At 34.2% G+C, this 14,920-nt stretch overlaps 2 protein-coding genes and 1 non-coding gene across 5 annotated transcripts; 1 reads left to right on the top strand and 2 right to left on the bottom strand.

The window, feature by feature from the left end:
* Positions 102-1,872, bottom strand: LOC109331176 (syntaxin-112-like). Of its 3 annotated transcripts, XM_019565522.1 has the most exons (3): positions 1,606-1,871; positions 1,399-1,487; positions 102-1,262 (listed from the first exon to the last, which is right to left on the bottom strand). In XM_019565522.1, the coding sequence occupies exon 3, from the start codon at positions 1,231-1,233 to the stop codon at positions 334-336; it is 900 nt and encodes a 299-aa protein (XP_019421067.1). In that variant the 5' UTR covers positions 1,234-1,262; positions 1,399-1,487; positions 1,606-1,871; the 3' UTR covers positions 102-333. The 3 variants fall into 3 exon arrangements, with proteins under 3 accessions (XP_019421067.1, XP_019421068.1, XP_019421066.1); XM_019565523.1 differs by having other exon boundaries at positions 102-1,233; positions 1,399-1,872; XM_019565521.1 differs by having other exon boundaries at positions 1,399-1,871.
* Positions 2,969-3,040, bottom strand: TRNAE-UUC. The gene has a single exon. It is a non-coding gene; the product is annotated as a tRNA-Glu (tRNA).
* On the top strand, positions 7,717-14,265 carry LOC109331703 (auxilin-related protein 1-like). Its single transcript, XM_019566370.1, has 8 exons — positions 7,717-8,156; positions 9,018-12,060; positions 12,138-12,210; positions 12,315-12,409; positions 12,526-12,591; positions 13,024-13,113; positions 13,474-13,650; positions 14,068-14,265. The coding sequence occupies exons 1-8, from the start codon at positions 7,840-7,842 to the stop codon at positions 14,101-14,103; spliced, it is 3,897 nt and encodes a 1,298-aa protein (XP_019421915.1). The 5' UTR covers positions 7,717-7,839; the 3' UTR covers positions 14,104-14,265.

The raw sequence follows: 14,920 nt of genomic DNA, 5'->3' as shown, positions 1-14,920 counted from the left end.
AGCTTCAATAATTTCCAATCTGCAGTTGTAAATTTAGCACAAACTAAAATAATTAAGGAAAACTAAGCTAAAACTCTTCGGAACCATAAACACTAAGCCAGTAACAACAAAAGAAGAAAATACTTGGATGTTGCCATCAAATTCTATTCAGCAAATTTTGTTCTCATGAACAAACAAACTTGAGTCAATGCATTTAGTAGATCTGTTCCTAACAATCAACAAGACTTGAATCAATTCAATTCGTTGAATGGCTCCTTACAATCCTAGAACCATTGAAGCATTGAAGAGGAGGTAAAAAGCTTTACAGACTCAAAATTCTAAACAACTCCCTAGTCAAGAAGACAACATTGCAATGATGCATACTATCAGTATAATCAGCACCACAGCACAAACCCATAGAACCCATTTTTTGCTCCTATTCTTCATCTGATTGGCAAAGTAAAGACTATTGGTCCCACCATGGATGAAGTTACCTGCCTTTACCACATTATCCTCAATGTTATCCACTTTTTCTCCTTGGGTCTCAACAAGAATAGCCATATCAAGAAACACTTGGTGAAGCTTATTCAAACTCCTCTGGATATCCATCACAGCCTCATGCCTAACTTGAGTACCCATATCAGCCTCAGTTTTCCCAGCCAAAAACTCAACTCTGAGGCTCCCTGAGATCATCTTCTCCATGGCCTCCTCACTTGGAACCTCACCGGTCGCAGTATAGTACCTTCTCTTCAAATCTTCCTTGTGCTCAGATAGAATCTTGTCCCTCAAGGAATGAAAATCATTCATCATGTCCCTAAGTTTGACCCTCAAACCATTTGTGACAGACATCCTGGTCCTATAAATGGGGGTACCCTCTTTGTAGGATTCTGATATGCTTTGATTGGCAATGTTGGACTTGTCAAGAGCCTCAAGCCTTGCCTTGACAATCTTGGCCTTGCGCAGCACCGCAACCATGTCAGACTCCATACGGTCCCTTAGGCCACGAAGGACTTTGGCACTATGAGTGGATTTTGTCTCCTCGTTCAATTGTCTGAGATCAAATAAGAGATTGGTGATCTCTTCCATTTCAACCTTGATTCCATCAACTTCTGTGAAGAACTGAGAGAGGTTAGGGTCTTGCGTTGGGTTGAGTTGCCCTGCTTCAATGTCAAAATAGTCTTTCTCAATGTCCTTCTGTGCCTGTTTCTTCAGTTCAACATAACTTAAGAACGAACTTGTCATTAGATCATTCATCTTTTCAAAATTTTGCAAAACCCCGCCACCTGAAAAAGAAACACAAAACCCAGAATCAATATGATGAACATGAAAAGAGGAAACTGGAAAAAAACCATAAAAGCCAGGAAATAAAGCAAGAAACTTTAATGGTTGTGGATTTCACGAGAAGAAAATGAAGCATACCCCTTTTAAAGATTCAAGAAATGAGTAAATTTCTCAATGGACGAAGTTTTTTTCACGAAGCAATGCTACTACTACTACTCCCAAGTGATCTAGATTAAAGAGAAGAACATAGTCAATAAAAAAGTAAAAAGAATGTAACTTTACAAATGTAATCTTTATTCCAGAACTAGAAAGGTTTTACACAGCATCGAGAGAGACAAACAAAACCTGAAAGAACTTCAAAGCAGTTTACTTTGAGAAAATAGAAAGGAATCAAAAGGCGAGAAAGAACTGCAAACCAAAATCTTGGTCGCTTCTTCGTTGGGTGCTAAATGGGTAATGAACTAATGATCCCTTGAATGAGACAATGTGGTGAAAAGATAGAACTTTTGAATGCAGTTTTGAAAATTTTGAGTCAGTTTTGGTTAACACTGTTATATGTTTCACAATTAAAACTTCAATCTTTTTAGTTAAAGAAAATATCCGTTGGATATAAGAAACAAATAAAACGGAGTATTCTCTCTGCAAACACGCAAGACATAACTGTAGAACTGAACCGTCTCAGGCGCCAAGGCAAAGCAAAAGTAAACAACATGACCAAACATATCCTTAGGCAGTGTTTGTGAGTGCATAAGATGTTCTGTTCCGTTTTTAACATATTCCATTATGTCTCCTTATCCACTTTTTCGATCACATTTCATGCTCTAGCATTTGTATGTGTAAAAATTTGTACGATATCAATATATTATATATCTTTCATTTATATTATTATTTTTAAAGCGTATGTAATGCTTAAAAATGAATTGTTTAATAATAGATTAATAGTATATAAAAATTTTATATTATTTAGTGTGTATATTTTTTGTCTTTAATTTATATTTTTATAGATAGATGTTCTATGTATTTATATAACAATTTGGAAGGCCTTGTTCTTCTGCACCTTCAACCAATAGAAGACTTGGCCACCTCCAAAATTAACTCACTTTCATAAATTTCCCTATAAAAGGAGACCATTATTTGTTTAACCATCACATAAAAATGTCCAATGACATAAATGAAAATCTAATACTTCCAACATGCTAAAAGAAAAGCCATTTTAGGAGATGGGTATATTAGGGTAAGTAGAATGAATGTTTTTTTTTTATATTTTCTGAATCTCAACTTGTGTAAGATATTCATAAATGGTAGAAAAAAGATACCAAGACAAATAACACTAGGGAAGTTTTGTTATGGTATCAGCTTGTTCACAATAAGAGGGAAGTTTCAAATGCTTCTTCTGGGTTTTGTCCATCCCAAATTGAAGTGACTACAGGAAGGATCATTACTCTAACAGTTAAGAATCTCATTATAATATGAAAAGCACTAATTAATGTTCTTCTGAAATTAGTATCACAGGCATGATTTCATATCCTATATCAAAGTATAAATACTGAAATCAGTTTCATCATGTAATAGTGTGAACAATAATAATAAATATAAGGATCAGCTATATTTTCCTTAATGGTCACTTAGACTAGAGCTTGATTAATGTATGAAATGAACGTTCTTAGAATTAATAATAAATCAGGTTTTCTTGACAAAAGAGAAAAAATTCCATTGCCGGGAATCGAACCCGGGTCTCCTGGGTGAAAGCCAGATATCCTAACCGCTGGACGACAATGGAGATATGACTTAGGATTAACAAAATCCCTACATATCCTTTATAGTAATCTATAGTCCTGACTTATCTCAACATTTGACTTATTCCTATTTATGTTATTAAACTCAAACCGGTTAATGACTTAGTGAGAACGTTAGATCAATGAGTCAATGATTGGATTAATGAATTAATGGTTGGACTAGCTAACTCAATTTACATTAAAAATTATAAAATCATCATAATAATTATTTTTATTTAATAACTTTATACTCCAAATTTAAAGTGATTAGATGAGAGGTCGAGACTAATTAGATGTCCGATTCAGAGTGGGACTAACCTGTACAAATTAAATTTTATAAAACGGATAAACATTATCAAAATTAGGTCATATTAATTAGAAACAAAATATTATGGGTTGAATATGAAAATTGGACTTAGTGTACTTCTATTACTTCAAATCATCCTTTAGTTGTCCTTACCAATGTTTTATATTTCTTTAAAGTGTATAATTTTATTACATATAAAAATTAACACTCCTTCACTTAAATCATTAGGTTTTAGTAATATATTTATATTAATTTTAATTTCACAATGTGTATTACAACTACAATTTTTAAAATCTTATGGTTTGCCTAAATTGACTAAGATTCACCTATGATATTGTCAAGTCATAATCATGTTCGAGCCTAAAACAATGATCTAATTAAGTCGGATTCAGATACAACTAAATTTGTACAAACTCCTCTTACAATACTGATCAAAGGCCCTAATCAACAGCATAAATAATGCATGAGTAGCTAACGTATTGATTAATTTTTGCATCATGAAACAACCAAATTGATTAGTATTATATGCAAGAATCATGAACATACGTGCTTTGCTAGATGTGACTAAATACGTGAATATAAAGTGGCAGACACAAGGGTCCCCTCATAGCTCTCTTTTTGGGTTTTTGTGACTGGCATGAGGCACGGGCATCTAATAATTTTTTTCTTCATTTCAAATCTTATGAGCAGTGCTAAAAGATAATCATTTTGCTTAAATGACAGAATCACCCATGGAACAAAAAAGCTCATAAATTGGAATGTAACTGGTCACCAATGAAAAAGCTATGAGGCCATTTGAATCTTTCCTTTTTCTTTTACACACACTGCATTATATTTACATCTTTGAATCTGCAAGCAGTAAATGACTTAGGATTAACAAAATCCCTACATATCCTTTATAGTAATCTATAGTCCTGACTTATCTCAACATTTGACTTATTCCTATTTATGTTATTAAACTCAAACCGGTTAATGACTTAGTGAGAACGTTAGATCAATGAGTCAATGATTGGATTAATGAATTAATGGTTGGACTAGCTAACTCAATTTACATTAAAAATTATAAAATCATCATAATAATTATTTTTATTTAATAACTTTATACTCCAAATTTAAAGTGATTAGATGAGAGGTCGAGACTAATTAGATGTCCGATTCAGAGTGGGACTAACCTGTACAAATTAAATTTTATAAAACGGATAAACATTATCAAAATTAGGTCATATTAATTAGAAACAAAATATTATGGGTTGAATATGAAAATTGGACTTAGTGTACTTCTATTACTTCAAATCATCCTTTAGTTGTCCTTACCAATGTTTTATATTTCTTTAAAGTGTATAATTTTATTACATATAAAAATTAACACTCCTTCACTTAAATCATTAGGTTTTAGTAATATATTTATATTAATTTTAATTTCACAATGTGTATTACAACTACAATTTTTAAAATCTTATGGTTTGCCTAAATTGACTAAGATTCACCTATGATATTGTCAAGTCATAATCATGTTCGAGCCTAAAACAATGATCTAATTAAGTCGGATTCAGATACAACTAAATTTGTACAAACTCCTCTTACAATACTGATCAAAGGCCCTAATCAACAGCATAAATAATGCATGAGTAGCTAACGTATTGATTAATTTTTGCATCATGAAACAACCAAATTGATTAGTATTATATGCAAGAATCATGAACATACGTGCTTTGCTAGATGTGACTAAATACGTGAATATAAAGTGGCAGACACAAGGGTCCCCTCATAGCTCTCTTTTTGGGTTTTTGTGACTGGCATGAGGCACGGGCATCTAATAATTTTTTTCTTCATTTCAAATCTTATGAGCAGTGCTAAAAGATAATCATTTTGCTTAAATGACAGAATCACCCATGGAACAAAAAAGCTCATAAATTGGAATGTAACTGGTCACCAATGAAAAAGCTATGAGGCCATTTGAATCTTTCCTTTTTCTTTTACACACACTGCATTATATTTACATCTTTGAATCTGCAAGCAGTAATATGTGTATATATATAAACTAAGACAGAATTAAAGCAGAAGAATATATGGGTAAAAGGGTGATAGTTGTATAAAATAGTGGCTTAACATATGGCAGACTATAAAGCACATATATAGACATGTGTGTGGTATATGATACATATTCGATAAGTTTACACAAATTCTTTTATGTCCAGCATATTTATTATAGTATGACAATTTTTAGTTTGTTTAGTTCATAGTATAATTTATGTTCCTTGTCCTAAGACTCCTATCTCACTGAAAAGAAGCAAAATTTGTTGCAATTTTTTCGGTTTTAATTAGTGATACAATATCATTTTCCTTCAATAATATTCATAAAGCACTGGTTATGCTGGTGTCGGTTTGGTCATCCACATCAGGTTTTTTCTCAAATGTAAATAATTTTCAGGGAAGAAATAAAGTTACAATTGGTTGGCAAATTATTTGGGTTGGGGATCCATTATTGTTGCCACCATCTCCTCTGGCCTTCTGAATATGTTCTATTTTGATTGAAGATGTTGTTGCATGTTGGGGTCTCTTTGCTAAAGAGCAGTCTGACAATTTAATCATATGTCCTAAAAAATTCTTGTATCCATATTCCAAGTTAATCACATTACAATAAGTAATCAAAAAATTTGTTTTTTTCTATATTTTTTTCTTAACTAGTTGTCATTTTTTGATAGGATCGGTACACAACGAGACACCAAATTTTGGGACAGGAATCTTCAATTCCTCCTTAGTTCCAAAAAAATTGATTAATTTGAAAGGCTTAATTGCTCAATGTTGTTATCCTATATTTGAGCCATCCATTCAAGTCATCGCACCAAAATTGAGCAAGTATGTTTATATGTTATAAGTCTATTTCATTTTAATACTAACGATAAAAAAAGTCTAGTTTTCTAGATTTTGAATCTTACTTACTTTAAGTAGATAATTGGAGTTTAGTATTACTGTATAGTAATAAAAACAACCATTTCTTTCTGGTATGAAGTGATTATAAGCAAAATCTTTGTTCAGATCTCATGGTGTATTATTATTATTATTATAACATTCTACATGAAAATTTAACCTTGCTCATTAAGACATTAATGAATACATCTTATTACATGCAAAATCTTCTCATACACATTTTTATGATTATATTGATTGAGGGCATTAACAAGGTATTATTTAATGGTAGTCATACAAACTGAAATAGATTAATTTATTATCCACAGAATGATGCTTTTACTTATACCAAAAAACAATTATTGGTTTGGACACCACTAGGCTATAGAGCTAAGAGCCATTGAAGTAATAATTGGCACGAAAATGTGGATTTTAACAACAAAAAAGAAATAATTGTTGGGTAAGAAAGTAAATACTAAAGGACAAATATGTCCATTTAAATGATATATTTTGGAAGAGTTTGATAATGTTTTTAACTCTAATACGTTTAGGTACAAGATTTTGGGAAAATTTGATCTTGATCCACCCAAATGGTCTCTATTGATAAGGAACATCACCCCAAGAACAAATCCAACTTCAATCATAGTACAAGTGCGTGTCACTTTTGTCCGCATGCTTTAAAACAAGATGTGCACGGTTCAGGCATTTTGTTTGTAGCAAACATAGGTCCCCTGAGATTCCTAGTTCCATTCCACACAAGTACAAAATTCTATTATAGTTATATTTAAATTAATAATTTTTATTAAAATATAACATGAATCTGCATATATATTTTATTATATCTCCAACAATAAAAAACTCACCGATACAACAAGACTAGAAATTGCTTCATGGTATACATAGCACTTATAAAGATGCATATGTATTGTTTCTCACTGTATAATTTGGACTTGCACCCTTACAAAGTATTTTATAAGCCAAAAATTGCATTAATTACTTTTTTTAATGTTTAGCCTGTTTCTTAAAAAAACAATAATTCCTTAACTAGTATTTTAAGAGTTTTAGACCCTTATTTCTAAAACAATGGTGATAAAAATGGCTTACAACATTAGGAAGAGTGAAATAATTGTAGATATTTCTATTTTCAATTATGTTGATTTAGGAGGATTGGATTCTCTGTCTATCACATCATATCAGTAGATCTTACTCAACATGAAATAATTTGAGTGATTGTGTTTCTTTTTTTATTGAGAAGGAAATATATATATTAACATGAGAGTTTTATATATTGTCATTCACTGTATCTTGTATTTTATATTTGATAAAAAATAATATAAATGAATGATATATTGATTGTGTTATGGGTAAAATTCTTTACACTAAAATAATAGACAGATATTACAATTATATAAGCCCTTTATCGTAATTTACACACATCACCTTTTGCTTTTCATTTTCAAATATCCTTTTTTTCTCTTCTCTCTGTTTCTGAACTTGTCAGTGTGCACTCACAGAAGTAGAGAAACACATTCACGGAGAGAGAGAGAGAGAGAGTGAAGAAGGAACTATAGATTTCACCACATTTTGATGGAAAGTATGGCACATTCTCGGCAAACAAACAAGGTTCCCGTTACGCTTTCTAACAAGACTCTATACGACGACGTTTATGGAGGTCCACCACCCAAGTTCGCTGTCTCTAACCTTTCCCCTCGTTTTGAAGACTATGCTGAGATTTTCGGAAGCTATCACACTCATCGCGCTTCTTCTATTCCGTTGCTTGATCTTCCCGTTGTTGATGAAACTGATGCATTCTTCGATCCCAGAAGCTCCGTCTTCAACTACACCGAAGTTTTCGGTTCCCTAGATTTTGCGAATTCTTATGAGGATTTGGTTGATCGACACTGGTATGAAATGTGAATGGTTGAATGGTTTCAATTTAACTTTTTTTTTCTTTATTTGACGAAAAAAGCGTGGATTATTTTAGTACTTACTTCAGTTAGTTAGATTCTGTTGGTATGTAGTTAAATAAGTTGCAAAATCCATTATGGATAGTGTTTGTATATATAGGTCTTAGTAAGAGAAAGTTCATCTCAGAAAAACAGAAATTATTATACTCTAAACGAGAGACACTGTCAAAGAAAATGAGGAAATCAAAATTATAGAGACATTCTAACAAAAATAGTAATGTTAGTGATAGAGAAATCTTAAACAGAATTTAAAACTGGGGAATGGGGAACTTAAAAAAATAAAACAACAAAAGTCAAACTATAATTAAAATGTGGGTTTATTTATAGTTTTATACCATAGGCATACTCAATCTGAAACAAAACCGTATGAAATCATAACACATTCAAACACATAACTATCATGAAGAGTTCAAATAGTGAGAACTAAATAGATAGAATAATGCTACACCAAGCTCTCCCTTTCTACCGATTGGATTCATCTACTGATCATTTCATTCATCACAACAGAGGTAATTGGGCAAGAATGTAGATTAAAGCTTACCAATTGAATGTTTGGGTTGAAACTTGAAATAAATGTTATGTACCGGAAATTGAGTTGCTTTGTTTTTAGGGCTTAAATCTTGACTCATTTTTGTTTTCCCATTAAACAGGAGTTGGAGGTAGAGCATTGTAAATTAACTAATGAACTCTTTGGAGTTTGATTTATGCCTTTTGCTATGTGAACTCCTGGTATCTGCAAATGCAATTGTTATGCTCTGAACTCGAAAGTATTAATAATATTTTTTTCATCATCTACAGGACTCCAGCAGAAACTGATTCATTCTCAGGAGAGTCGGACCATCCTGTAAACAATCAAAGCATATCAAACAGAGATCTTTTCCAGTCTATGAATGGCAGTACAGAGTTCAACATTTCGTATCATAAGGTCAATGGCTCAGGCAATGAACATATGTTGAAGGGGAGGACGACTCATATGGATCAGCTGCATGATGTCTCTGGTTTCACTCAAGTATATGATGAACCCGCACGACTGAATAGGAATGGTCCGTCCTTTCAGGTTACTGATGATATTGATCTTGATACAGAATTCACTGCAGACAAGGTGAAGGGAAACCAAACAAGGAAAAAGTTACCAAATCTGCATAATTTTACTTCTGGGGAACAGACTTTTAGTAGTGATCTGAATCCGAGTCTTCATAATGGATGCGGCAGAAATGATTCTAATTCCAGTGAAATGTTCATAACTGTGTCTGACATCAGCCTCAGAAGTATTCCCTCTCAAGTCCCACCCCCCTCTCGCTCACCTCCTGTACTTGATGCAAAAAAGGGGGACAACCATGGATTTCTTTCAAACAGTGGACGGGTTGCATCTGAAGAGACACCAGGTGACTGTTCACCACCTTTCTTTGATGTGGAGGTTGATACGAATTCATCTGCTGCACCTTATATTTATGCAATGCAAGAAGCAATGCATAGAGCTGAAGCAAAAATTAGGGGTGCCAAAGAAATTAAAGAGAGAAAGAAGGGCGCTAATGGAAGCCGTGTGAAATCAAGGTTTGATGCTGACAACAACGATGCAAAGATGACTAAAAATCTGACTAGATTAAATAGTTTAAATAATGAGTTGGTGCAGGAAACATATGATAGGAACAATTCAAAAATGGAAATTTCTGTCACAGATGAAAGGCAGAATTTTAGGCAGGGTTCTACAGAAACCCTGCACACATTAGAAGGGAAAATGAGCTTAAACACATTAGAGGTCAAGAACACAAAGGAATCCATGTCATTTCAAGAATCAGATAGAAGTACAGGAGTTGCGACATGGAAAGAAGAAACTGAACTTTTTGAATTGGTGGGAACTGAAGATTTTGATAAGGTAATTCATCCTACAAAGCATACTAAGATTTTGGTGCAAGATACCAGAACCGTTGAGCATGCCTGGAAGGAAAGAGAATCATCTATTACGCAAGACAAATATAGAAAAGCAAAAGCAATTGAAGAAAATCATCATGTGGAGGAGTCTGGGGGAAAGTCTATAGAAGTAAGAGAGGAGGTAAACATCAGGAGATCTAAAGCATCCAATGAGGAACACAGGCAAATAAAGCAGGAAGAGAATGTGAAGAATAGAACAACTGTCCAGCATGGAAAAGTGGAGAAGACAGTTTCTGAAGCGGAATCAGGAAGCTTAGAAGATGTTTCTGAGGCACAACACAAAGAGCATAAACAAGTCGGAAATGAGAAATCAAAAGAAAGACAAACACCGAGTGAAGTTCTGTTGGGTGTGAGGCTTAAGGAAACTGAGGATAAATTACAAGGGGCTGAAAAGCAACGGCAGAGTGTGAAAAGCCAGCAGCAATTTGTGAAAATGAAAGAAAGTGGAAAAAGACAACTAGAAACTTTTCCTATAGGACAAGCAGGGGATGAGGAAAACCTGAAAGATTCTTTGGAGCCGGAAGGTATTGATGAAAGATCAAATGAGACTTTTAAGCAAGATAACGCAGGGGAAAAAGGTGTTTGCAGAAGAGAAGAAATTGAGAAAGCTCCCAAAGGTTTTTCTAAAAATAAAGAAAGTGACAAAGGCCGGAAACATGGTCTTAGGTGGGAAGAAATCGAGAAGCTACTTAAAGAAGACTTTGAACTGGAAGGGAATCAGATAAGAATGGAAGAGGCTTTTAGGCGGAGGGAAAACAACGAGAGGGGAAAATTGGAATTTGAAAGAGATCAAAATCAGAAGAAAGTTAAAGCTTTATTTGATGGGTATGGAGAAGGAAATAGACTTAAAGAAGCAGGTGACAAAGAAGGGAATCAGAAAGTTCTTAATCAAGCTTCAGAGAAAGAATGGAATTGCGGGATATTGAATGAGGATCAAAGGAAGGAAGAAATTAAGAGTTCATCAAACCAAATATTTGACAGGGAAGAAAGTGTAGGAGTGTCAAATGGGGATAGTAGCCTGGAGCTATCTGAGACTATGATCAAAGATGTTGGTAGAAAGGAAAAAGATAAGGGCATCAACAAAGCTTTGGATGAGATTGTGAGGAATGAAGATGGGGAAAATGCGAAGTTTGCTGAAGCAACTGATGAGACATTAGAAATAGAGAGTGATGAAGAAATTAGAGCACCTGAAATGACCCCAGGAGACACACAGCATTCAGTGTACCAATCAGGAAAGGTGGGTGAATGCGTGAAAAAGGTTGATGATAGGAATAACATAGAAGCAGCTGAATCTGCTACAGTGCAGGAATCTGCAAATGTCCAGAAAACTGCTCAAGGGCTTCATGTAGGTCAATCGACAGAAAGAAAGGAAAATAGTCTTAATGAATCTTCTGCAACTGTAGTGAAAGATGCTGAAAGGATGAGAAGAGAAATAGAGTCGGAAAAAGATCGTCTGACACAAATAGAAGAAGATATGGAAAGGGAAAGGGAAAGAGAAAAGGACAGAAGGGCTGTTGACAAAGCAACACTGGAGGCTGAGAGGGAAAAGGAGAGAGAAAAGGATAGGATGGCTGTTGATAGAGCAACATTTGAGGCTCGTGACAGGGCATATGCTGAAACTTGTGAGAGGGCAGAAAGGGCTGCATTTGAGAGACCAACTGCTGAAGCTCGACAAAGAGCACTGACTGAGGCCAGGGAAAGACTTCAGAAGGCATGTGATGAGGCCAGGTCATATGCTGATAAGGCAACTACAGAGGTCAGATTGAAAGCAGAACGTGCTGCTATAGAAAGAGCAACTGGAGAAGCTCAAGAGTTTGCCATGGAAAAATTAACAGCTGAGAGGGCTGCATTTGAGTCTAGAGAGCGGTTAGAGAGATCTGTATCCGACAAATTTGGTGTTTGTTCCTCTGTAAGTATCCACCACTTAAATCTGCTAATGATAAACTGCTACATTGCCCATTGAAATTCCAATGAATTAAATGGCAGGATATGCTGGATCAACAATTTCAGAACAATAGCTCTTCCATGGGCTCCAAATATCCACATTTACTTTATGGTGGTATGTGAAATGCAACACCCTGCAGTGCTTTAGTATAAGTTCTCATTCAATATTTTACTATCGACTTGATATAATCCTAACCAGATATTGTACTTTACTTGAAGCTTCCTCTTTTTCTGAGAGATCCGAAAGGGAAGGTGAATCGGCTCAGAGGTGTAGAGCTAGACTGGAGAGGCATCGCCGAACAGCTGAGCGTGCAGTAAGACCCTCAATTTTTTGCGTATATAATAACATAATCACGCGGTTCGTCAATCTAAATTGTGTACCTCTTATGCACTTATAATAACATAATCATGAATTTTCTGAAATTTTCAGGCAAAAGCTTTGGCGGAAAAGAACATGTGGGACCTTCTGGTTCAGAAAGAGCAAGCTGAGAGAAATGTATGCATACATCCAAATATTTTTTTCTCTAAGGGTCTGTATGGATGGAGGATTTCAGAGAGAAAGGAAAGGGAGGGCATATTTTCCAATTTTAAACTAAAAGAGTTATATATTGTTTTATCACATTATTCTTTATTTATAAAACATTATATAACCCAATTTAAAATTAAAAAATATGTTTTCTTTTTCCCTCCGAAGCCCTCCGAAATCTGACTCCCAAGTAGACTCTAAGGGTCTGTTTGTGAGTTGAGTTTTAGAGGAGAATGAATGAAAATGAAAGGTTTTGGATCCATCTCACGAGTATATGTCAGGACTTTCAAGCCTTCCTTTTTCCTTCCTTACCCTCCAAAACTCAACTCGTAAATAGACTCTAAGTCTTTGAATTGCTATTTCTATGTTTCATTTGTTACTTGATCCTGGTTATTTTTGCAGAGACTAGCAGAGACGTTGGATGCTGAAGTAAGGAGGTGGTCAAGTGGAAAACAAGGAAATTTACGTGCATTACTTTCTACTTTGCAATATGTAGGTGAAATTATTCTAAAATAACTAGGCATATGTTGTTCTATTTCTTTCTCCTCCAACCCCAATCTTTTTCTTTTACACATAAGGCACACACGATAGATTGTGGCACGTGGGGGTTCCAGTAGACAAGTCTGAAATATATGAAATTTTATCAATTGTATTGCTTGATCATATGTTGCTCTTTACTACATTATATATGAGAATTAGAACTTTGTATTACAGTGGCCATCCCTATATGTATTATGTATTGTAGAATCTAGACTTTGATAATTATGAAGTTTTAGAGACAAAGATCGATGCATCATGCAAGTATTTCTCCTCCTGTCTATGGTTTCTTTTCTAACTTTTCTTCTTTGTCAGATCCTTGGGCCTGATTGTGCGTGGCAGCCAATCCCATTGACGGAGGTTATTACTTCTGCTGCCGTAAAGAAAGCTTACAGGAAGGCCACCCTGTGTGTCCATCCTGACAAATTACAGCAACGTGGAGCAAGCATTCAACACAAATACATTTGTGAGAAGGTCTTCGATCTTTTGAAGGTATGTCAGGCATTCCATCTTTTGCTGGATTCGCTTATTTATTTTGTCGATTTTTTTTAAATACCGGCGAGGGAATATGCACCAAGTAGAAAGAAGTGCTTGGTTGATTAGGTTGAAAGTTCAAAGGCAAATTTTTAAAGGAAAGCCACTTCATACTTGCTACAATAAAAATGATCAAGTTTATTGACAAATGTCATGAGGGGATAAGGAAATGATGTAGATGTCCCAATTGGATTGTAAAAATGAGAGCTCAGGTGCCGCTACATGCATTGGCTGATTATACTATTTATTGGAAGCATGTAGATATTGGCTTTGGCTAATTAATATTTCCAATTAGTAGTTTCATTTCATCCTAAGAAGCAAAGCTCAGCTACTTCTTTGACCATTCCTCTAAATTTGGCATTTTTATATTTTCAGGAAGCTTGGAACAAATTCAACTCTGAAGAGCGGTAGCAACCCTGCTATATTGTTTTTGTTTTTCTCTTTTGCAAGCATGTATTGAGTACCCTTCCCAAGGCACACGCATTCCCTATATCGAAAACCTTAATTATTATGTCATAGACCATGTTCTGTAACAATATTCCCTTTTATATATGTATCTACGAAAGTTTCACCCCACTTCACCTCACCGGAACATTAGTTGTTTCATTGTTTGTCAGGCCAATAGGAAAGTATCCGAGGCTTACACGTCTCATTGGCTTTCTCTTATTATTTTAGAATGCTTATATTAGTGGGATGGGAATCATATGTTCTCATTCATGTCTCATTTGGTGTACCAAACGAATGTGAAAACTTCATTCATTTAAAAAGAAAATTTATAAAAACATAAATTAATATTTTAATATTATTTCATGAATTTTGATTGATTCGGGATATGAGGACAAAAAATAATAATGGACAAGTGATCCTATTCCATACAAAACAATTGAGCATAGCCCTTTAAGCACATGGTTCTGATTTATATTCCAAAATTTAAGTGTATATGGATAATTACTATTGGCACCTTTACTTGAAGTGGTAGTTCCTAACCTCCCAAAGATAGATTTGTTTTTCATTCTCTCTTATTTCATTATTACATCAATGAGTATCCTACTTTCTATGGTTCAATAAAAAGTTGCTAAATTAAACGGTATATTTAAAAAAATAGTTTTCTATACATAGAAAATCTTATTTGAGATCTAGTCTCACTATAATTTAGATGTTTTCCACTTGAATAAACTTATCTCGTTAGACAAAAATAAATAAACAAGTGTTGATTGTTTTTGAATTA

Source organism: Lupinus angustifolius, chromosome LG17, assembly GCF_001865875.1.
Source record: "Lupinus angustifolius cultivar Tanjil chromosome LG17, LupAngTanjil_v1.0, whole genome shotgun sequence".
Lineage (NCBI taxonomy): Eukaryota > Viridiplantae > Streptophyta > Magnoliopsida > Fabales > Fabaceae > Lupinus > Lupinus angustifolius.
The sequence above is the reverse complement of the archived record's forward strand: the minus strand, read 5'-3'. Positions and strand labels throughout refer to the sequence as shown.

Bases quoted from the DNA above. Each gene is read 5' to 3' on its own strand.
- LOC109331176 (XM_019565523.1), bottom strand. From the start codon at position 1,233: ATGAATGATCTAATGACAAGTTCGTTCTTAAGTTATGTTGAACTGAAG.
- LOC109331703 (XM_019566370.1), top strand. From the start codon at position 7,840: ATGGAAAGTATGGCACATTCTCGGCAAACAAACAAGGTTCCCGTTACG. The intron at 8,157-9,017 runs GTATGAAATGTG...CATCATCTACAG, and splicing joins GATTTGGTTGATCGACACTG to GACTCCAGCAGAAACTGATT. The intron at 13,114-13,473 runs GTAGGTGAAATT...CTTCTTTGTCAG, and splicing joins TACTTTCTACTTTGCAATAT to ATCCTTGGGCCTGATTGTGC.